This window comes from Pteropus alecto, unplaced genomic scaffold, assembly GCF_000325575.1.
Source record: "Pteropus alecto unplaced genomic scaffold, ASM32557v1 scaffold223, whole genome shotgun sequence".
NCBI classification, from domain to species: Eukaryota; Metazoa; Chordata; class Mammalia; order Chiroptera; family Pteropodidae; genus Pteropus; species Pteropus alecto.
Window position 1 is genome coordinate 3,132,240 of NW_006434441.1, and position 24,827 is coordinate 3,157,066.

The following is a 24,827-nucleotide window of genomic DNA, read 5'->3' on the forward strand; positions in this document are numbered from 1 at the left end:
CAAATTTTAATTTTGCATTAGGAAGCAAGTGACATGACTTAAGAAGATACATTCCAGCATCCATTTTGCTGTCAGAAAACTTGTAACCTCTGTTAGAAATGTAACAGGACGTTGTACCAGTCTTTTCTTGCTGGCCACCAAGGCCGCTCTCTTATTGGCTGCCCTGGAGGGGTCTCATCTTCCATCCGGTCTAGTTAGAAGATTACAGGAGCTCAGGCAGGAGGGCAAAGATCAATACCTCTCCCTCCTGGACACAGTCCCTGGTCCTCAGAACCCTTCACCCTCAAGTTAACTTTATTGAACTTTCTCCCTGTAATATTTGTTAATTTATTTGTCTGTAAACTCTCCAATGAGCCAGAAATAATCAGGTAATACATAAGAATTTATTGGTTAGTGCTATGATTAAAGAAGAAAAATACATAATTCTGTCTACTAAGAGCTTTAATTTTATTTGGTGAGATTAGGGACATTGATCTCAATCGTAAGACAATTATCAAAGAAAGTGGTATGTAATAAAGCGCTAACTAGTACAGAGATAAAGTTAGACATTTTGCAGTGTACTAGTTGTGCAGTTCAAACAACATATATAAACATAGTGAGAAAAGGGAGAAAGTAAGGATGAGAGTGGACATAAAATGGGATTTGAAAAGGAGAGAGAAGAACATGTTTCCAGTGATGAAATACTGTGATTGGAGGCTGTGGGAGCATTTCATATGCATGAGAAACCAGAGGGGCTGGGAGCTTGAGGTGTGAGGCAGATGGTCCAGGAGACAGTTTGCTTGTTCGAGTGGCCCATGGAAGCCCATTCGTGTGCAGTTTGTTCATGGTTACCAAACCAACAGGAAGTTGATTATTTAAAAATCAGTTATGACAAATAAAAAGGGAAGGCCCTGTGACCTCACCGCCAGAGATGACGGTTGGTGTGCAGTCTTGCCGATGTCATCCTCATGCCAATGCTATCGTGCTGTGTGATATTGGTACTATACGTGCTGTTTCAGACAGACTGTGTTGGAGCTTGTTTGGTGGTTTACAGGATAAGAGGCTGATCCATGTTTGCAGTAGTGAGAGTGGTAAGAAACAAACAAATCGCAGAAACCCTGTAGAAGTGACCAATGAAACAGGACTAGGGAGAGAGTCAGAGATGTTACCCACACTCTCAGCCTAGGAGTATGGCACCATTATTCACAAATGAATGCCAGCCAGGTAGGCTGTCCTTGTTGAGAAGAAAGGGTAGCAGATTTTAATGGAGATATAATGAGTTTTAATGGAGAAATAATGAGTTTGAGGCCGAAATGGACTGTCTGGAGGGGCAGGGGTGTGGGGGGGCGGAGGGAGGCGGGAAGAAGTTACCATTAGGATGTATTCCTGGGAGTGGTTTTAAAAGTTCAGTGAGAACTGAAGCTTTCACAGAGTGGTCTCTCAAGGGAACAGGAGAGGACAGAGCCTTGGGCACTTAGGGCAGGGCAGAGCAGCCTGCATCAAGGCGGGGGCGGGGCGGGGGGTTGGGGGGTCCTACCACCTTGCAAATGTCCCAAGCAGCAGGCAGCGTGTTTCTGAAAAATGCTTGAAGAGCATCTACTCAGTAATTCAAGAAGTCAGAAAAAAACTTCACGAGTCTTTGAATACAGTCCAAAAAAAATAATCAATTTTTTTTCCCCAAGGTAAAAGCTATGTACTCCCAAGAAAATTAGACTTCCCGCACCATACCATCCTTTTCACACGTTTTGCTTTTGTATTCTCGGTGTCTCTTTGGCCAGCTAGCTAGTTCCTTCCTCTCCTTCAGAACTGACCACAAACACCTCCACATCCAATAGGGAGAGGGTGATTTACTGAAGATAGTACATAGCAACCAATTTAAATGATACTTTGGAAGATTTTACAGTAACACAATGTTTACCTGTAATATTAAGTGAAAGTGCACAGATGCGCCGTGTTTTTTGTGTGACATCCCTGGGCCACAGGGGTGACGAGGTACCCTTTTTCTCAGAGGTGTTTAGAGAAGTTGGGGTACTGGTGGCCTCTAGAGCAGGAAGCTTCCAGTTAACACTTACAAACCTGTTGGATAAGATGATCGATCACCTGGCACCTCTGGCTGAAGCAGGCTTACCTAGTTACTAGTTAGATTTTCTTCCTTTTGCAAATGTAACCTCTTTGTTTTTCCTTCTTTTAGCATAATTCTCCATCCAGCGATGATAGTTCAGACTACAGCCTTGACTCAGATGTTGAGCACACAGAAAGTTCCCACAAAAAAAGAACTGGTTTCTACAGGGAGTATGACATTCCATTTCCTCAGGTATTGCCTTTTTTATTGTGATAAAAATACACATAACATCAAATTTACCATTTTAACTATTTTAAAACATAACAGTTCAGTGGCACTGAGCACATTTACAGTGTTGTGCAGCCAGCCATCACCGCCATCTACCTCCAGAACTTTCTCATCACTCCAAACAGAAGCCGTGTCCCTAGTAAGCAATAGCACCGCATCCCCTCCTCAGCCCCTGGTCACCACTGTTGTAGTTGCTGTCTCTATGAACTTGCCATCTCAAAGGACCTCAAACAGGTGGAACCATAGAGGATTTGGCCCTTTTTTGTGTGGCCTACTACACTTATCATAGCTTTTTTCAGGGCCTATCCGTTTGGTGGCGTGTGCCGGCACTTCCTGCCTTTTCAAGGCTGAGTGCTATCCCACCACATGTTCCACCACGTCCCGGTGTCTGTTGGACTTCTTTATGCTGCCTTTTATTGTTCCACTGCCGTTTTTGCAGTTGAGGTTGCTCAGTAAGTGGCCATCGAATAAACAGATTTTGTCTTAGAAAATTTGAGAAGACTCAACTCTAGTTGATAATTTTATTTCAAGTGCATATTAGAATACATATATGTATTTACTCAATGTGTCCTTTGATTTTGAAGTGAATGGAACTGCCATTTCTCAGAAGGTTTTAACAGCTATTAGAATCATTTTTATCACTAATGACAAATTTTTAAATTAGTTCTATTCAGCAAACACTGATGTGGTACCTAAATTTCATCATTTGCGGTTCGATTTACTTTTTAGAAACAGTCTAAAGTCATTGGGAAACTGTTACGATGAATGAAAAAAATGGTCAGGATGGGCATCGCTACTTTGGATAATATCAAGCAATGAAATGAATAAAATCTGAAAATATCGAGTAATGAGATTTCTGAGCTCTTGATTTCTAAGTTGTCACTAAAAGTAACTCCGAAAGAGGAGGTAGGGTCAGTCTGTATGTGCAAACAGCACGTTTGTTTTAAGTGACTCTCTTTTGCTTAAACATCACAGTTATTTATTGCGGTCATTATGTTGACCACCATGTAGCCTCACAGATGCAATGTAATTGTTTTTGTTAAAAAAAATTCAGTTAACTTAAGAAAAAGGATGCTCTTTTATACATACCCGCGTTTCACTTCCATTGCTCTCTGTTTCTTCCTGTAGATCTGAGTTTCAACCTAGTATCACTTTCTTTTAATCTGAAGTACTTTATTTAGTCTTTTATTAGCTTTTCTTGTAGTGTGGGTTTGCTGTCAAGAAATTCTCCCAGCTTTTATTTGTTGGTAAATTGTTTATTTCACTCTTATTTTGAATAACTATTTTGTCTGAAGGACTTACAGAAAGTTTGCCAGCATGGCACCCCATGCGTCTCCCATGCAGGCCCCTATGGTGAGCATCTTAGGTGCTTTGCTTTATCCTTCATCTCGCTCCTCTTGTTTTCAGACGATCTGATTGACCTTTAAACCCATCTGCTAGGTTCTTCATTTTTCAGTATTTGTATTTTTCACATCTAGAAATTTATTTGATTCCTTTCAAAGTCATCAAAATAAGGTTATAGTTTTAAGTTCTCTGCTGAAATTCTAATGTCCTTTCTCTGAAAATAGTAAGCACAGATATTTTTAAATCTGTATCAGTTAATTCCAATATCTAGAGTCCATATTCCTGTTAACTGTTGGCTTTTGTGGTTCTCTTTCGTGAGGTCTTGTCTCTTATGTGTGGGCTTTTGTTTGTTTTTGCATTGTGTCTGAGGATTGTATTTGTAAAACATGGTACACATCAAAGAACTAGTCTGGGGCCCAGGTGGCATTCGTCCCCTACTAGGGGAGTATCCACTTGCTCCTGTCAGGTCCATAGTGACCTTCCAGTCTTTTCCCAGCATCCGGATTTGAGACTTTTCTGGGCCACCCGGATGACTGTAGCCTCCACTTTGAGATTCCCCCTAAATGAGTAGGTGGGGGTTGCTAAGGCATCTCGTGGTGTTCCCAGAGATTAAAGGGGCAATCGGAGGTGCTGCTGGACCTTGCCGATCTGCGCGATGGGCTGAGGCTCTCAGAGTAGTGCCTGCTGCGGATGTGCTCGCTCTAGGGACTCGCCTCGCTCTGTGGATCGTGGATCAGGCCCCATTAGCCTTCCTGATTGTCGGCTCTCTGATGGCTACAAATAGCATCTGTCTGTCTCGGCTACATTTCTTCTGAGGAGGACCACTCAGATTGGATTCCGTAGTCTGCTATTCGGGGGAGAGAAAGTGTAGCACCATTTCCCCACGTGTGTTTTAGAGCCGACTCACTAGGGTTAGAAAATGCCTTATCACATCCTAAAAGTCTCATTTTCTTAAATAACAGGTATCAGCTATAAAACTTCAGTACTGACATCTAGCTATTAAGCTAGAGAATTTAGCCCATCTCCCTTCCTCACCTTGTCCAGGCCTCCTGGTCCCATGCTGCATGTTTGCAGAGATTGCCTGGGGCCAGCTCCTGGTTGATAGAAACCAAATCCACCCCACAGACATGGTAGCAGTGGATGTGGCCTAATGACCAGGCAGTACAGTTGTCAGAGACACTATCTCTGGGGGTAGAATTTACAGTCTTTTCATTTTTTACCTTCTTTCCGGATAGTTTTAGAAAATACTCGCCAGATCTTTGCTGGTGCGTGTGTTTTGTTTGCTCCAAGTGACAAGTGTGTGTCGCTCGGGAGACATTGTAGAGCACTAACGGGCTGCTGTGACCTGCTGCAGTCCAGTGCTTCGGCGCTTATTCCCTAGCGGGACTCCGACCCTGACGCAGCCTGCCCTCAGCAAGTGGCGGTAGTCTGCCACTGCAGCTGGGCGCCCTGGGCAAGTCTGTGTCATGAGAGGGCTTTGGAAAATCTGCAGTTGAGAAGGCTGGGTAGGAGATAAATTGAAAGTTGGGATAATTCTATTTTTAGAAGTAGGAATATGGAGATTGTTTGTAAAGGCTGTAAAAAATTAGAGGATGGAATTAATATACAGAATTAAAAGCTTTTGTGACAAGCATCTTATCTCTAGAGAAAAATCATGCCCATTAACAGTAATCTTTATTCATAAAGCATTGAAATATATCACTGAAGCATTAATATAATCACGTTTTTTATAAAAGGAAAAGTAAGTACTCAACTAATTAATCTTCAACATACTCTAAGCAATTATTTTTTGTTTTATTTTCATGGTAGCTTTTTAAAAAACAGCGTAAACACTGCCTTGTGCTACAATTGTAAATTTCTATCTAAGTTTATGACGTGCTAGACTGAGAACACTAAAAACTTTAAAAATGCTGCTTAAAACAAATCAGAAATATAATACAATGTCTTCAAAATTTAAAAGTGATGAGCTAATTGGTTTTCTTGATTCTTTTAATTATATAGTTTTCTGTATTTTATAATTACTGAAAGCAACTTAATATTTCTCTGCATTTTATTAAAAACACATAATCTCATGTAGGGATTCTGCAGGGCAGTATTTTTACATCACGTTTAAAGTGTACCAAGCCGAAGATGAATCATGGCCTGGGTTTTTCTAGAGCCTCACGTTGTAATTATGTGCTTTTGCTTTTTTATAAAAAATTGACAGAAGATTTGATAGAACTAATTCAAATATTTTAGTGAGTAGAGATAGACTTGAATACTGTCATTAAATAAACTTCTAGGAGTAAAGTATGTTTCTTGTTTGTACATGCTTTCATAAAGAAGCAATAAAATTAATAATGTATGTTATAATAAATAGTTCCTAATGAGCAATTTATTTACAAGCTGTTTTTTATTTCTAGGGAAATCTCTATATTTGATATTAGACCTCAGATATAAACATTTTCTTTTTAGAAAAATTTCCAAATATATAGTTTTTTAAATTAATTATAATATGCTTAAACATGCCATTTGGAAATTTTTCAATGTTAATCCCCGCAAGCTCTTTTACTATCATTTTCTTATTTTCAAAAAGACACTTGCTGTTTTGGGAGGAGGAATTCACATTCAATGGTATGGATTTTTAAGTGTCCTGTGTATATGGAGATTGAGACATGGGACATTGAAACAAGAAGTGAATAAAATACTCACCAGCAAGGATCTGTGAACATTATGGAATTAGATATGTCAGAACAGCATTTACTTATTGAAATTAGTTTTAAAAAGTGTCCTAGATAAGTAGTTACCCAGAGGCAGACTTTCTCCTTTTTTCTCCTTCTTTCTCCCAACTTTCTGGGGGAGAAACAATGTCCTCTGTCACTGTCAACTCCCGTGTATAACTGAAAAGTCCTGACAATGAGTGTCTGTTTTCACTTAGCGTGGACATGTATCAGGAAGCTACATGACATCAAGGAGGAGTCAACATAACAAAAAATTTAAAAATAAGGAATATGGTGAGTACAGTGCCTACAGCGATGACAACTTTGGTACCTACAGTCAGGAAGCAGAGGAAGAGTTCGCCAGTCAGATGAAACAGTACAGGCAAGCCAAAGAACCCTCCCACGCTGCTCTGGGATCTTCATTTTGTAAAGAACCAGGGAAAAAACAAAGAATGAAAGGAATTCAGCAAGGTAGGTTTGAAACTGTCAGGCTGTTTTTGAATATGAGAACCTACCTTATTAAAACAGGTAGCTGTGGGTTGAAAATTTAAATTTCTTAGCCTTTTCTCAAGATCAGCTTATTCTTCTGGTTCCTGACTTTGTTTTTATTCATTTTGTAAACCTTGAGGATAAAAATCTACAAATATTTAAATCTACATGATATCCTAATAGTTGAATTAGAAAGACATCCTAATATTTAAAAATTATATAAAAATGTAAAATAACTTTCCTGCTATATTTTCCCCTTCCTTTCATACGATATCAGTAGACTGATAAAAGAGTAACCTACCTTTTCCTGTTGTCTCTGTTACTGTGTATTTATATATTTTAGACCTAAGAGGACAGAATTCTGGGAGGCTATTCTTTAATTACCCTTTAAAATGTGACAGTTACCTCTGCTATACAAGTGTACTTAGGCCTATGGACATCCTTCAGGGTTTGAAATAAGAACATAATCCAGAGAAACTTCTAGAGTCACCACTATTCATCTACTGTATTGAGGCACATGGTCTCTGGAGATACCAGGGCAAGTTGCCACAGAAACTGTGGGTCACATAAGGGTCAGATCAACCTTAAGGATTGTCCAGTCAGTGTGTCTGCTTCAGGAGCACTGGCACAAAATGAAGCCAGGGTTAAACTCTGGGCATCCAAAGCCTGCAAAACCAGGCTTTAACTATCGTTGAGAAGAGGAAGAATTTGATTATTCTTTTGGCTTATTTTTTTTCTTGATTTCCTAGCAAAATTCATTTGAAAATACAACTCTAGACTTTGCTGAACTAAAGAGAAAGGAATTTGTGCATCTGCTCCTGCAATTATGGGTTTGTTCCTGGGGTCTAGACAGGGTGTAGGGCCCATTCCACGTGGGTGGAGAGGCCTGCTAGTCCCTCCCACCTGGGGTTTTTCCTTTCAGGCGCTTCCTGTTTGTTCTGCTAAGGAACTGAGTGCTGCATTTCATTTCTGACAATCATTTTCCCCTTGGATTATGAAAGTAATATATGGTCAAATGCAGAAAACTTTTTCTATGTGTAGAAAAGATAACACAGCAGAGATCAAAGGTAAAACAAAATAGTTTGAATCCCTACATCCATAGATAATGACTAGTTACATTTTTAGTAGACATTCTTTCAGAATTTTTCTGATAATTATTTTTAACAAAAAAACTATGCATACTGTTGTAATGTTTTTCCCCCTTAATTTTGAACTGTAGCTCAGTCATTTTTACGTTAATGAGTAGCTTTTAATACCTGCATCCTATTGACTTAAACAGATATACCATAAGATTATGAGGTTTGTTTAATAATAGTTATTTGAGATTTAAGTTACACCCGGTTTTTTAAAATTTTCTATGATTTACCCTGTATGTTTATACATATCTCAAAAAACATAGTAGCAAACATTTTTCTTAAGAAATTCTGACACATAGAATTGAGTCAAAAGACATAGCTACATATTTGAAGATACCTGAATCATATACCAAGTTGCTATCTAAAAAGGTGGTATGCTGGTTTATAACACCTCTACCAGGATGTGAAAAAACCAAACTCTCTAAATCCCTACGAGTACTATTCTTTGAAGTGAAAATTGGTTTGTTATTATTTAATTTTATTTTCTTCGATTTATTTTAATGAGGTGAAACATTTTTTCTCATATATTTATTGACTGTTTTTTTAGGTTTAAAATCATTAGAAAACTTATTAGTTCAATCAACATGACTTGGTAAAATGAGAAATCACTTTAAATTGTAACTCCCTACCTTAATACCTAATTTTTGTTATTTGGGTATCTTTTTAGATACTTTTAAATACCAAGTTTTTCAAAAGTTAAAAACAAGTATAAATTTTACTTGGGATATATATATGTGTTATCTACTCAAAATTATCAATAGAAACTTATTTTGCTATAAATTAACCACTAATACCTATAGTGTTCTCCTTAGAGATGAATATAAAAATTCTCTTAACAATAGAAAGCTTTGTTAATCGTTTATTCTAAGGAAAGTTGAAAAGAACGAAACGAGATTTGACTTCTCCAGCCATGTATACCCTTGCTTCTTTCCTTCCTTATGTTGCTGACATCCTTTAAAGTACAAACAATAAGAATCAATGCCAAGAAAGAAAAATATAAACACAGAATAAATTTTTTTCATTGAATCTAGAGGAGGAAGAAAAGAATGCTGTGTACACCATAGATTATTTAAAATGAACTGTTCCCTATAAACTAATATATTGGTAGGTGTGCTGTTTTTCTATAATATTCTAAGTACATGTTAACTTTTTTAGGTATTGAACAGAGAGTTAAAAGTTTTAATGTTGGTCGTGGACGAGGTTTGCCGAAGAAAATCAAACGCAGAGACCGTGGGGGCCGAGCCAGCAAAGGTCCTGGTGTGTTTTCAGGAATGGACGACTTTCAAGAGGTACAGAGAGTTTATACACGAGGAGAGGGACCTCTCTGTCTTTCAACCCATCTGGCTATAAGGGAAGCACTACGATTTTAATGCCACTTTCCTAGTAAATGAAAAACTTCCCATTAGATCAAATGAGTATAAATAAATTCCAAAAACAGAATTATTGTTTGAATTAATCATGATACTAGTATAGAAGTGAAAATTTAGGTGACTTTGAAGTAAAATCGGTGTGTCTGAAAGCACCTCAAACAGAAGTGATGACCGAAGCAGAAAACGTCCTTGGTCCTGTGTGCTTTCCTTCTGTGAGCATCACCTTTCCTGATGCTGATGGCCAAGGAGGGAGATGGTGGTGAATTAATTTAGTATTAGAATGGAAAGCATTGAAGGAGAGAAAGAGGAGATGGAAATAGTTTGAAAGATGAAGCTATGAATCACACATTCGGCAGATACTGAGTGAACATGTGTTGACTTGAACTTGCCTGGTACGCGTTGACCTTTTCGTGCCTTTCTGGATTAGAGTGTTCCGGTTCTGTTTGGCTGCATTTCCAGTGAGGTGACTGAATTTGCAGAGCGAGGCTAGGTGAAAAGCTGTAACCTTGTTTGAGGGCAATGGAGTAGCATCCTCCGTGACTTGGTCTTACAGTGCAGACCCCTGGGTGTGCTGCTCCCATGGAGCAGACTAGCATGGGCTTTCCTGTGAGCCTTGACTTGCACCTGCCACTTCGAGGAGAGCTGGGCTCCCGGCAGGGCACTACCTGCTCGTCAGTGAAATGAGAGGACATGCAGTGCTAAATTACCTCCGAGGGCCCTTTTAGGCACTCACGGTTCAGATGCTTGTAGATCTGGGCTGCAACTAAAAGATCCTTTATCATGTCATAAAAAATTAGAGGATATTCTCCTTTTGCATTCGTCAGCTTTAGGCTATTTTCTCTTTTTTTTAATCAAGATTAAATTATGTTCTCAACTTTGTGACTTTGTTGTTTATTGGCTGTCACAAGAGGGTTCTTCTTGTGATTCCGGAAACATGCAGGGGCCAGAGACCAGGCAGCAGCGCATTGGGGAGGGTCTGGGCAGCTGCCCAGGCCTGGTAGCCATACCAAGTGGCCAGCTCAGGGCCAGTGCCATCCCATCCTTTCAGGGCTGCCTGCTCGTCCACACCATGTTCTTAGAAACTGGAGGGTAGTCACACAATACACAATCTTTTCATAGGTTCTAAAGACTTATTAATTCTGTTGGCCATGGAACGCTTAACATGTTTTTGTCTTTATAGTAGCTATTAAATTTTCTGTAAAGACATATTCTTTTCCTGGTAGGTCCTTCCATTTCCTCTTCCATACAAAATTTAAAAATTCTTTTATGTTCTTGCCCTTGTACCAATGTAATGTATCCTCTAGAGCAGGGGTCCCCCACCCCCAGGCTGTGGACCAGTACTGGTCTGTGGCCTGTTAGGAACTGGGCTGCACAGTAGGAGGTGAGCATTGGGCTAGCAGGTGATGCTTCATCTGGATTTGCAGCCACTCCCCAGCACTTGCATCACCATCTCAGCTCCACCTCAGATCATCAGGCGTTAGACTCTCATAGGAGTCCCGATCCCTGGTGCCTAAGAATTTGGAGACTGCTGCTCTAGAGTAAATAAATTAAATGGCCAAGTAGGTGGTGGGATTCTCCCTCCTTCCCTCATCTTTCTCTCTCTTCTGAGTTGTGTTTTCTTTGAGCAGAGCTCCATCTGACTGTGCTAACGCACCATGTGACTTCTGGGAAATCACTAACTGCTGCTGTGTTTGCATTTGTCCAGTGAAGGTGGTGACCCAGATTGGGCTGTGGTTCTTCCAGCTTACTTGTGGTTAGGAGACATCTGCAGTTCTCCTCCAGGCTCAGACTTGAAAGATCGGATTTTCTAGGCACTTTATTTTGTTCTGACATCTTATTCATTAAAGTTGCTTGGATGCTCTAGAATACCTTGGCTGTGGTTCGGTTCCCCATAGTTATGGGTACCGAGATACTTTTTACTCATTGAGACAGAACTAACCTAAAAAACAAAACAAACCCCCCCACAATCCTCTGTTAAAACATCGAGGCATGTCATTAGAAAGTGGCACAGACAGACAGAAGGAATGAGTTATTAGTACAACATAGGTACTACTTGGTAAATTTTTAGGGGTGTGTGTGTGAGAGAGAGAGAGAGAGAGAGAGAGAGAGTGATTAATACTTTTACTTTTTAATTTCAGAGTTATATTTCTCAAGCTGGCTCACTGACTTTGCATAATGACCTCTCTTTGGCTGCGTGTATGATTACAGCCATGATTCTTTGTACGGAAAGCGTGTATGAGCTGGTCATTTATACCTGCTTGTTCTGAGTGAGCCTAGAAGTAAAAATGTTTGTAAGTCACATTTACAGAGACTTAAGGCACTTTAAATGGCCCTGTCAGAGTGTAGTATAAGCAATGTCATTGTATTTTGCTGGGCAGTTTAGATATATTTTTAAAAGAACCTCTAGGATTATCTGTTCTCTTGGTATTCTCATGCTTTTTAAAAGAATTCTTATAGTAAAATACACATTCAGCTGTGAGCACCGAGTGTCAGATTTAAGTCTAGCCCAACCACTTGCAGTGGGGTCGTTTCCGATGTCCAGTGGGTTCTGCTTTGTTCTCCATCCTGTGGCAGATTGAGGGAGAAGGGAACACTGGAATCAAATTGGAAGAGCAAGTGTTCCCCGTGCAGCTCTGGTGTGCCAGGCACATGCCTGCTGGGTGCTTGAAGAATAAATAGTACTCCATGGGGCTAGGAGACGGGTGGGAGCACCGCCTAGTACCAGACCCGGTGACTGAGGACCAAGGGGGACAAGCAGGCTGTGAAATTTTCCTCTTAATTTTTTTTTAATTTAAAAGGTAAAGGTAATACATCCTCTATGGGGTTTTTTTTCCCCCCTAAAGAAAGTACAAAATAACCACACCTACAAAAAACCTCTAATTTTTAAGAGATGCATCTAGAGACATATACTGTCAAGTGTGGGGATATATTCTTTTGAGTCTTTTTGAAAATTTGTATTATAAAATTGGGATCAGTAAAGTTCACTTAGTAAAGTATCGTATACATTTTTTAATGTCCCCAAATTGTCTTTCCATCCCATGACTTTTAATAACTGCATAATATTCTACCACCCAAATGTGTCACGTGTTTGACTTGTCTCCTAGTCTGGGGTCTGTGGAGTGTTTCCAGGTTTTTCATTTGTTTGGTGTTCTTTTTTTTTTTTTTTTTTAACTATGTAAGTAATGCCGCAGTAGTTATTTTTATGAATAAATCTTTGTGTGCCTCCCCAATAATTCCTTAAGAATAATCCTAAAAAGTACAAATTCTGTGTCGTATAATATGGATATTTTAAATCTTTCATATCTATCAGCAGTACATAGAGTGCATATTTTATTGTTCTTTGCCAAAATTGAGTATTGTTCATTATCTAGCTTTTCATAATTTTATTTTAAATGTAGTTATGCATCCTCATTAAAATAGAAATAGGGTTCTTTGCAACCACTAGTAGCAATAAACAGTTTTTCTAGAAACAAATCTCCTTCCAAATAAATGAACAGCTTCAGAATGTCCAGTCTTAACCACTTGGAATAGTTGCTTTGTCCTGCTTTCCAGGTCCATTTGACTGTACATTTTAATACCTATTTAATGTTTCGTATGTTGCATTTAAATGAAACTTTTTCTTTCAGTATAATAAACCAGGGAAAAAATGGAAGGTTATGACTCAGGAATTTATTAATCAGCACACGGTGGAACACAAAGGAAAACAAATCTGTAAATACTTCCTGGAAGGGAGATGCATTAAGGTAAATTCATGTGTCTTGCATGGAAATACTCTACACTCATTTAATTATATTCTGGGACAACAATATAATTTGTAGAAATCGAGTTGGTTTTTTTTTTTAAAAATGCAGTGCTGACTATGTGGCACATCTTGTTAGGAGTGGATTACTAGTATTAAATGTTTTAGTCTTTATTGTCCCCATTATAAACGTGGCCACACCAGGGGGTTAAATAAGTCCCCACAGTAACTCAGCTGGACATGGTGAGTGAAGGAGGACCTAGGGAGAGTCCTTTGAGGTGACCTCACTGCTCTGCCTCTGCACAGAGCCATGCCCAGCATCTTGGGCACGGACTCTAAGGAATGTTTGAATTATTATTAGCTCAACATTAATGTTTGAATTATTATTAGCTTATCATTAAATTATTAGCTTATCATTTAGCTCATAATCAACCATAGTTACACTGTGAAATGCCACAGAGAACATTCAGTGATTTCTTTTTTTCTTCTTTTTTTTTCTTTTTGTGAACAGGGAGACCAATGTAAATTTGATCACGATGCAGAGTTGGAGAAGAGAAAAGAGATCTGCAAATTTTATTTACAAGGATATTGTACCAAAGGAGAGAACTGCATTTATATGCATAATATCCTTTATTGGAAATAGTTAACCAAAATATTGACGTTTGAAAGCATCTTTGAAGGTTTTAAAAATCATAAGTACAACCTAGAAAGCCTAGTTTGTTTTTAAATTAAAATAGCACATTACATCAACCAGGTCAAGTCAGCCTTTGTACTTCCAAAGGGCAAACTGAGTTTTATTCTTTAGGGAAATGAAATAACTTCCCTTTGGAAAAAAATCTATGAAATAAAGGTACTTTATATTTATTTAATGTATTTAGCTTATAAGTATTTCAAGAGACTGTGCTTCCTGAAAGAGTAGTTGACACAATATTTATGACTTAATTATTTTAGGTTCATAAGTAATAAATTATCATTGTTGAATATTATAAAACCAAAGTCTCATTAAATCTTACCTGATGATAAACACTGTATATTCTTTCTTAGGAAATCTGTACATTTTAAGTACTCTTGCTCCCACCCAAATTGATATCTCACTATATGTCTGTAGTCCTTTAAAAATATGTGCAGAATGTATCTTTCTATATGAATCCCCTACCCCCAAATGTCTAGCTGGTTACTCACTACCATTCATGACTAATGGAGCCTCCCCCAACCCCCACCCCATCTGAAACTCCATCATTATCATGAAGAAATGTTATATGCACATTTTTGTTCCAGACTTTGTGTTTGGCTCTGTGGGTCTGTTTGCCCTCATGTCTGTGTTGCTTTGCTGTGATTGTTTCTGTCTCACCAGCACATTGTGATACTTGGAAGATTCTCACATTTATTTTTCCAGAAACATTTTAAAATAGTCTTGTCTAGTTTGAAAAAATAATATAAAAAAGAAGGTAAAAAAATCCCTGTAACCATAGACCTAATGTAAAAACAAAACCATACAAATATCAGAGGAGTACATAGGTGGGCTTTTCTATAACTTTTCCAAGTATGACTTAAAATCCAGAAACATAAAAGAAAAGATTGAAAATTTGCCTAAAAAAATCTTAAAATTTGCATAACAAAAATATGTCACAAGCAAAGTAAAAAGTAAATAATAAAATGGGAAAAGTTGTTTGCAACTTATATCACTTACAGGAAGGTAACAGCTTAATGTATGAGTTTCTAAAAATCGAGAAGAAAACTGGGACAAAAGATAGAGATGATTCACAAAAAGAGAAATGCAGATGGCCCTAAAACATGTTAAAAGATGCTCAATCCTCCTCCTAATAAGAGAAATGCAATTTAATCGATGCCCAGAGATACCATTTGCAGCTATCAGATTTGCAGAAATCCAAAAAAATTTAAATATGACAGCAAAATTTGTTAGCAGTGCTGTGAAAAAGTAAATTACACTCAGACCTTGTTGGCGGGAATGCAAGAGGCTGCACCCTGGTGGAGGGAGTGTGGCAGCGTCTAGCAGAAGCGCACAATCCTGCCATTTGCACATTCTGATGAATTAATGGGTCTGGGCAGCGTTAAGGACAGCTGCTAACTAAAATCCTTAGGTGAAAAGTCAGTGAGAAACTTTATAATTGATGAATCGGACTGATGACACCTGCACCAACTGATCAGCCTCAGCACTAAAAAAACAACCGGACATTAAATACTTCTAGCGTGGTGCAGTAGTAGGGAGTGTTCAACACCTATGAAAATATTAAAATTAACAGATAAATGATAGAAAGTAGAAGGGTAGGAGACTTCCTATAGGTCAGTAAAGGGACTTGAGAGAGATGTTAGCTAGATGCCATTTGTGGGTTGTGTTTGGCCCCTGATCTGAACAAGGTAATTATAAAAAGACATTTTTTGGAAATGGCCTGAGAAATTTGTGTACTGACAGAGTAGTAGGTAAAATGTATGTATTAATTTTTCAGATTAATGATAAGGTTTTTGTTAAAATTATTCCTTATTTGTTTGTAATGAATATGGAGATATTTACAGGTTAAATGTATTTGGGATGTGCTTTGCAACCCCCACGTGTCTTTCAAGGGGAGTTGTGAGGAGAGTGTCACAGAATTGTCAGGCGATGAACATTGTTGAGCTCAGGTAGCCCACATGAGGGAGGGAGTTCACCATGTTATTCTCTCTGCTTTGGTGTGTATTTGATAATTTTCATACTGACTTTTTTAAAAACCCTGAGTAATCTCATTTTCAGGAATAGCCATGCTAACAACATGGCTTAAAGTCTTTCGGGTAATGTCCAATGCTAGGGGGCGAATATGTGAGGAGATGTGTACATGTCTACCTATTTCTACACACAATTCTTTATAAAAATATGATCCAGCCAGGACTGTAAAATTATATATTTTTATTTAACATTTACATCTTTAATTTATATAGTCTATTTTAATATATGAGGTGCAGTAAGAAGCTTGTTTTTTTCCCAAATGGTTAACTTATTGTCTCATCTTCACTGATTAAAATGTCATCGTGAACAGAAGAGCCTGAATTTCCTGGGCACACAATTCTGCCTCTAGACCTGTTAGACTAGGTGCATTTGATCATTACTCTTTGTAAGAGTACATTTGATATTTAGTAGGGCAGAGAATCCTCCTTTCTTCATCAAAATGTTAGAAGGTAGGAGACCTCCTATAGGTCAGTAAAGGGACTTCAGAGAGATTCAGGAAAAAGAAATAACATTTTTTTCAGATGTGATATATTTCTTTAAAAGTCAGACACCTTATTGAATTTTTCAAAAGCTTTCAGTCTGTTTTTTTTTTCCTCAGAGTCATACCATCAGTAAATAATAATAATTTATACTTCCTATTTAATTTTAATTATATTGGCTACACGTCCAGAATAATGTTAAATAATACTGATCGTGGCAGATGTAATACACGCTTTGAAAATAACACACTTTTGCTTGGGCTTGTGGCTGTAGTTTTTTTTTTAATCAAGTTAAATATATTCTTATTTTCCTAAGAGTTTTTTAAATCACAAGAGGATTTTGAGTTTTCTCAGTTGCCTTTTGCAGTTGCTAAGAAGATTGTATGATTTTCCTCTTTTGCCCTTATAAGTGTGATGATTGCAGTAATAAAGCGCCTAAAACCACCCAGGAAATCCCTGAACATACACCACCTGAAAATGGTGTATTTGTCACTGTGCTTCTAGGTTTAATATTTTCTTTAGAAGTTTGTCTCCAAAACCTTAAGTAAGATTAGTCAGTAGCTCCTACAGTGGGGTTATCATGATGTACCAAGCCTATCATTTTCTTCATAGGTGTAAGCACTTGCTACACTTATTTGTTCTGTGTAGTATTTTATTTCATTATGGAAAGTAATAGGGTTTTCATAGTTAAAATACTATATAGTATTTGCTATAACCACTATAAATGTTTTTTCTTTAAAAGGTTTTCTAGTTTTAATAGAGTAAGAGATTTAAAATTATTCTGAATATTTTGCTATATAACTAAGATATTTGATCTTGAAATAAATTATCTGATGTGATGATAGGAAATTCAGTACAGGCAATACAATTTTATGGATTCAACAGAGTTATGTTTTTTGGTTTAAAATATTAGAGTTTGATTTTGTTTGGTCTGTTCCTTAATAATTTTATTTACATGAATTTCCATGCAAGTTCTATCACAGTGGAGCAAAATGTTACCAAGGAGACAAGTGTAAATTTTCACATGATGACCTTACTAAAGAAACGAGGAAACTTTTGGACAAAGTGAGTGATCCCTCTGCACCTCCATTACTTGTTAGCTCTCTACAGAGTCAGTTGCCTTGGATCATAGTTTCTAAATCTTATTTTATCAAACTACTGAGCAGTCAAGGACTGGTCATTTAATGTTTCATTAATACAGTGTATTAGAAACGCAGAAATATCAGGCTGGGAATTGAGAATCTTTTATTAATACTTGCGATGTTAGAAAGCTAATTTGCTTTGAGAAATATCTTATTCTTCTTTGAACCTCATGCTCTTGATCAAAACCGAGTTAGCTGTCTACAACCCCTTTCAACTTACGTTTTCCTGTGAAGGAAGCCAGTTGGCCAAAGTCTTCACAGCTTTGGATGTGGAGAGGAAAGTGTGCTCTAACATAGTCACCTTTGCCCGTTGCATTCAGGTGTTGAAGGCGGAGGAGGGGCGTGCAAGCGAGGATGAACGGGAGCTGGCGGAGCTCCGCAGGCACGGCATAGCTCCTCTGCCCAAGCCGCCCCCAGGCGTGGGGCTCCTGCCCACCCCAGCCGAGCATGGCCCCTGCGTCGACCCCGACGACGACTTCCAGACTGAGCTCTCAGAGGATTTCAAGAAAATTCCATCTCTCTTTGAAATAGTTGTAAAGCCCACTGTGGATTTAGCGCATAAGATTGGGAAGAAGTAAGTTAAGGTTTTTCACAAATGGCGGCACTTTGTCCCCTTGAGATTGTCCTTAGGGAATGAACTCGTGCCCACATTACTCTGGTCTTTAAGTTTCATGGAGACAGCAGCGATCTGGCACCGCCATCACCTCCTCACTTCCTGGTCCCTGCCTCTGCCCCACCATGGCCATTGCTTCATCTCGGGACCCCTAACACCACCCTAGGTGGCAGCTCTAGGAGAGCCCGCAAAACACCTGTCTCTGGGTGGTAGGGTTGGAGGGGATTCTTATCCATCTTTGCCCTTTTCTGTGTTTTTCAAGGTGTCAGTAATGAGTAAGTTTTAGAACAGCTGAGAATACAGTCAAGAAAACAGCTAAAGGGAGGCAGGCGTGGGTGCTGGTGTTTCCTTATAGGGCACCCAGAGACTGCTGCGTAGAAACAGGAGTCTGCTCTGACTGAGAAAAACACAAGAAACCAGTGTATCTAGAAATGAGGCGCTCTTGTTTGCCTCTCTCCTTGGCACTAAGAAATGGTATCCTTTCCATCTGCAGGCCACCAGCCTTTTATAGCAGTGCCTCACCACCAGCTCCACAATTTCAGGAAGGCAGTCCCCACCCTCAGCATATCTGTAGTTCCGGGTCCAGTCCAGGCCCTGGGCCTACTGTGTCACAGGGACACAAGAGCCCTGTGGCGCACCCAGGCTCCCCTGGACATCATCCGTGTGCCGGATGGAGCCCACCTTTGCCGCCTGGCCCACCTGGACTTGGGGGACCTCACAGCCAACCCGGAGTCCTCATTCAGCCGGAGGCACCTTTGACAGCGCCAGGTCTGTGTGGTCCTTACCAGGGCCCCGGCCTTACAGAGCGCATGGCAAGCACACCGGGGGAGAACCACCGCGCACTGTCTCACCTGCAAGGGCCCAATGAGGGGCCGCCCAGTGCAGGCTTCGAGCCCCTGCAGAGCCCCGCTGAGTTCTATGAAGGCTGCCACCCGCAGGGCACAGCGCAGAGTCTGCACACACCTGGCAACTCCGGCGGTGAGTTTACCTCTGGAAGCAGCCCGGTTCTGATTTAAAGTATTGAGTCCTACTTGTCATTGAAAATGTGGTAAGAGTGTATGTTTTAAATAAAGCGAGGTAAAATGTGATGAAATCAAGACCTTAAAATATGTTTTAAATTTAGCCAAACATTTGTAACAGTGCGCTAGGTAACTTCTTAACCCATTTCTCGTTTAGAAAAAAAAAGTGCCACTTGCTGCCTGCATTGATTTAATTTTACATAGACGCTCTTTGAGGCTGAAGCAAATCTGAATGGTTTTCAATGTGAAATAAAATATAAAAACTGTTCTTGAAGTTATTCCTAAGCAGAACTTGTCTCTAATCCTAAAGTAACAGAAGTGTACACATAAATAAAATTCATCAAATGACTCTGGCTAACAGCTGTTGGAGCACAATGTTAGCCTCACGGTAGGAATGCCACGTTTTCTAGGATCTGACATTTTCAGCCATTGGGAATTACTATTTTCATAAATGGAAATACCACTACTAAAAACAGAAAGCTATAAATAGAATGATGTCACTTGTTTCCAGAGTCCATCGCTATACTAGAGCGATGCAAAAGGAATAAGAAAAACAAGTTATTTCGTGGTAGACTATGGGGATGAGGCTAGGACTGTGATCTACGAGTTATCTTGGGTTAAACACTGCAGCCTCAAGCGCCACAGGCGAGTATTCTCAAGGCAAATGGAAAATGGGTTAAAATATGCATGCTTACACAGTAACTTGAAAATCAAATGTCACCGTTATTAGAGCTTCAATTCCTTATAACTCAACATAGTTCTCTGTAGTGGGGTTTTGTGCTAAATCAGCACCTGTCTCTTCCTGTGTTGTGTATATAGATGGGATGTGGCATAGTGACTTTGCCCGGCATCAGCCCCCCATTGTCCAAGGCTCACCTCCCGGTGGGAGTGGATATGATGACAGCAGCAACATGACAGGCCCTCGCCCTCTGCCTGCGCCAGGTCTCCCCGCAGCGGTGCAGAGAGCTCTTTTTGTCAGACTTACTCAGAAATACCAAGACGATGAGGAACTAAGCTTCGCCCAGCCTCGGAGGACACCAAGCAAGGAGGAAGGTGTGTCAGGTTAACCTTATGATGGCTTCTCACCCGTTTGGGTCTCTCAGCCCCTGAAATGGTCTTGACCAGGGCAAAGTCTGAGAACAGAGTTCTTCTGAACTGTCTGCTGTTTGTAGTTGGCCTCGTAGTGCCTGTCTTCTTGGAGTCGTGGCATCCAGGACCATCGGCACCTTGGCAGTCAGCTGCAGAGGTCATGGGTAGGCCTGGAGCCCAAGTGCTGTGAGGCCGGGGCAGCAGACTGGCCACTAGGACGCTTTCTGGTTTAGGAACTTTGACTTTGACTTTGACTTTTAGGCCCAGTTTGAGATGACTCAATTATTAGAGAAAGTTTTATGGGCATAGGTTGTGATGTCAGGTTCTGCCATATTATGAAAGAACACAGTTTTTGATATGGAAGATTATGTGGCGACACTAAATTGACCTGAGTGTTTTGATAAATGGATGGCAATTAGGTAATTCAGTCAAAGAGAAAAGCCTGAAGCACCCATTGTTATGAATTACAAAATTGATATGCTTGTCCACTTAAATTGTATGAATAGCTATACAAAACTAGGTAATAGTAGGTAACTACAAGCTATTCTGTGAACATTATTTGTTATATTTTCATAGAAGGTAGTATTACTCTATGTTTATTTACCACCACAGGGAAGTGAGGGGTTCCTGACGAGTTATTCCCTGTGCAATTTATCTTTACTCCTTTAAATGCTAAAACTTAATTTTACAAAACAGCCATTCATTGGTAATCTTGCTATAAAGTCTTACAGAGCTTTTACATTTTTGTAAACAAGAAAATTAAAACTTTTCTAGGTATAAAATTTTATACTGTAATATTAAACAATTACGGATGCTTTATGAGGGTTATTTTCTCCATACAGAAAAGTCTTTACTGGCTAGGTTTTTTTTGTTTGTGTTTCTTTTTATAAACTTTAGTGCCTTTACAAATCTTACCTGTCCATTGATAAAAAGCTGCTAATCATCATTTCCTACCTAATACCTGCTTTCTGCTGGCCTGTCTCTGCCATCTGCTTCCCTTCTGTTCCACATTCATTCTCATTCCAAAAAGGATTTATTCACTTACAAAAGATATTGATATGAAAGTAAGAAGAAAATAACATCTTACCTATTTGGGTCAGGTAGCAAATATTTCTGTAGAGTGAAGTTACTCTACAGAAATATTCAAAGTGAGTTACAAGCCCAGCTCTGGGCTTCTGGAGGCCAGAGAGGAGAAAGAAGCCATCTTCCCAGAGAGACACTGAGACACCAGTAACACTTTGCCATTGTGACATAGTGTGCTGTCTTTAGGATGTTAGCTTTTTTTGCTATTTCCAGTTTAAGCTAGTGTGTTCACAAAGGCCACACATCTGGAATTGTAGAAAACATGCCAGAGAGGCTCTGCCTGCCCCTCATTTGCTCCTTTCCATTGCTTCCTAAACCATCGTGGTGGTGGTTTTGTTTGCTTTCCAGATTTTTTTTTTTTATCTTTCCCTCACTGTCTTGATAAATCCAGAGCATAAGGGTTGTTTGAATTAAAAAGACCCAAAACGCTTTAGTATTTCTTTCCCAGAGTGTCTCCCTCCCTGACCTGTCATGGCCAGTTGGAGCAAAAGGCCCTGACTGTCTCTGCTTTGAGGACACTGCTCTGTCCTGATGTCACAGCTCATCCTGTGTGGAGTGTAAAGACTGGCTCTATCAGTCCCGCACCACTTCTTACCTTATTCTGGGGCTGAAACTGGCATCTCTATGATACACTTTCTTGGAGTTAGACTGCATTTATTTCAGAAACAGTATGTGTTTTTAGTCTTACTTAAGGCCAGATGCAAATGCTTCATTCTTTGTAACAAGTCTCTGTCTGCATTTAGATGACACCGTTAACTGGTACTCCAGTAGCGAGGAGGAAGAAGGAAGTGGCGTCAGGTCCATCCTGAAGACGCTACAGAAACAGACAGAAACTCTGAGGACCCGGCAGCAAGCCCCCTCAGAGCTGGGCCTGCGTGCTGACCCAAGGCTTGCTAAAGAGAAGAGCCAGGGAGGCCCGGCTGTGGACCCCCGCCTGAGGACTGTACCCAGGCCCGACAGTAGAAAGCCTTGTGAGGCTCCTGCCCGGGGCCTTAGGCTTGCGTGGGACCCCAGGAAACAGCGGGGAAGTGGGGGTGGGCACATAGGCTGCTCAGCTGGGCTAGCAAAGTGTGGTTCAGGTCACGTAGAGGCTGGCACCACAGTCACACATGGGAGAGGTGAAGAGGAAGAGGAGGACGCAGAGAGGGAGCTGAGAGAGAAGGCTTCCCTGATCCCGCTGGACCCTGCCCCTGGGGCCGTGCTCCAGGACCCAAGGTCGCAGCTGAGGCAGTTCAGTCACATCAAAATGGACATTGTCCTCAGCAGGCCTGCCTTCTCCAGGCACGTGGTGTGGGCCCCCGAAGACTTGCTCCCAGCCCCTCTACCGAAGCCTGACCCTGTGTCTTCCATCAGCTTACCGCTGCCCCCTTTGATAGCCGACCAGAGGCTCAGCAGGTTGTGGAGTGCAAAAGGCGATCTGCATCCCGGCCCAGCATCTGCGGAGTCAAAATCAGCAGCCAAAGCCACAATGAACACAACAAACAGAGACAGCTACCTGGAACCGTTTGGGGACATGCACAGTCCCACAAGTAAGTTAGGAGACCCCAGACTGCACAAAAAGTGCGACCCCAGACTTCACAGACTACACAATGCGGTGTCTCAGCAAGCAGGCCTGAAGGAGTCCCATGCATCCCAGAGCACCCTTCACTTAGCCAGGCTGGGTCCTGGTGCCTCACAGCCTTCTGGGGCAGGAACCAGCTGCAGTGGGCCCGGGGCTGGGCCTCCATACGCCTCTAACCTCGCACCTTCTGCTGGCCTTCCACTGAGGACTCCAAGTCCAGTTCTCAGGGGCATAAGTTTGTATGAACCTAGGGAGCAGGGTGCATCACCTCCACCAGAGCCAGCAGCAGGAAATGCAGAGAACCAGAGAGAAGGGGGTGATTTAGAAAATAGTGACAAAAATGAGCCTTCTCCGGGAGAAGCGATCCTGCTCCAGAAAAGCACTCCAGATGGGGAAGTCACTGTCGATGGGCCGGTGGACCCACAGGCAAATGATGTTCCCAGGAGCTCCTGTGCAGGCCAGGTCCCCGCCGTGCACAGTCTCCCCATCCAGGCGTTGACAGGCTTAATTAGACCCCAGTACAGCGACCCACGACTGGCAAGGCAGCCAGGACAGCCAAGCCCCAGCCCCGACGATGACCCCAGTAGAGAGACAGATGACAAGTCTCTGAAAGAGGTTTTTAAAACTTTCGATCCAACTGCCTCACCGTTTTGCTAGCTATTGTGTAGTGACGCAGTTCTGTCCAGTCTCGTGGCTGTTGTAGTCCTCTGCTGTTTTGTAACTGGTTTACCTCTATAGTTTATTTATTTTTAAATTATAAACACTTTTCAGCTGCTAGCATCAGAACCACATGAAGTTATACCCTCTAAAGCCTGTGGTATTTTATACGATATTTTTATAACTTTAAGAGACTGCAGTAATTGACCTAGACACCCGCGTATCATGCTAGCTTCAGTCAGAGTGCGTTTATTTAATTAAGCATCATGAACTCTGCGCCCCGCCAAAACACGTGCCCGTTGTCCTCACGGTCACTGTTGGCATAGATGATGTCCACTTTTATATGGTTGTTTCAAGCAATATGATGTATGTTACTTTTGGGAACCAGTGTTTCGACCAGGATCCTCTACATTTGTCAGCACGTAATTGTCTAACATGTAGTGCTGACTGCGGGCTAGAATATGAGATGAAGTAGAATGCAGAGCAGTTCACGTTTAAGGGCATCACTTTTCTTAGTGTGGGCAATATTGGTGTAAATGAAGCATTTGAATGTCCTATCTTTTAAAAGTATTTTATTGTATCATAGAAGTTGGAGATATATAGATTGTTTTGCTAAAGTGAAAAATTCCCAAGTTCTCTGACATAACTTTCTAAATTTAATTTTTCATATTAAATAGTTATGAGTTACTGCTGTGTCACATTGTGATGCTTATGTTTCAGTGTTTTTTTGTCTTTAGCAGCATAATTTATATGACTTTTTCAAATGATGTAGCTGCAATGATTGTATTCATCATGACCTTCGCAATTTTTAACAAAATTCTAAAAGATCCAGTGAGAGTCTGTACAGATCATTGCATTGATGATGTTTTAAATGTCCAGGTTCTATATTTTTTCTTAAATAGGAAGAAAACACAGAGAGCTGCGCCGCTGCCGTCGAAGACTCTTTCAGACCTCAGGGGACTGGCGCCCTACACCACAGGAAGGGCTCGCGTACCTGTAGTCTGGAAAGCTCCTGAATTGATTAGCAATTGTGTTTTCCTGAAAAATAATGTATATTCATTCTTGTGTATTTCTTGCCATATAAAATGATGGCAGCCCTATTTGTTTTACATATTACTTAAACCGGAAACTCAGGACTGCACTGAAACTCATGTCTTGAAACAGAGGTTTATGACAGTGTTTGCTGATACCAATTCCGGTAAGTAACTTGAAAAGGAGCATTTCGTCATAATGAAAGTGCAGGAGAAAGTCCTTGGATGACAACAGCTGCCCTTGAGAAGTGGTAGTAAAAACACCAGGCGGTGGCTTCTATGAGAACCTGACGCTTGGAGCGTGTGTGGTTCCATGTTAGCGCCT

General features: G+C 40.4%; 1 protein-coding gene across 3 annotated transcripts in view; it reads left to right on the top strand.

The window, feature by feature from the left end:
• Window positions 1-24,158, top strand: part of ZC3H6 (zinc finger CCCH-type containing 6) — a 44,876-nt gene extending 20,718 nt beyond the window's left edge. For 2 of the 3 annotated variants that reach the window (XM_025045064.1, XM_025045066.1), the window contains 10 exons: window positions 2,171-2,293; window positions 6,591-6,843; window positions 9,153-9,286; window positions 12,994-13,110; window positions 13,618-13,729; window positions 17,263-17,372; window positions 17,770-18,023; window positions 18,556-19,040; window positions 19,901-20,134; window positions 21,997-24,158. In XM_025045064.1, coding sequence (XP_024900832.1) covers window positions 2,171-2,293; window positions 6,591-6,843; window positions 9,153-9,286; window positions 12,994-13,110; window positions 13,618-13,729; window positions 17,263-17,372; window positions 17,770-18,023; window positions 18,556-19,040; window positions 19,901-20,134; window positions 21,997-23,471 — 3,297 coding nt within the window. In that variant the 3' untranslated portion in view covers window positions 23,472-24,158. The remainder of the gene's footprint in view (window positions 1-2,170; window positions 2,294-6,590; window positions 6,844-9,152; window positions 9,287-12,993; window positions 13,111-13,617; window positions 13,730-17,262; window positions 17,373-17,769; window positions 18,024-18,555; window positions 19,041-19,900; window positions 20,135-21,996) is intronic. The other variant, XM_025045065.1, reaches the window with a different exon arrangement.
• Window positions 24,159-24,827: the final 669 nt, after the last annotated feature.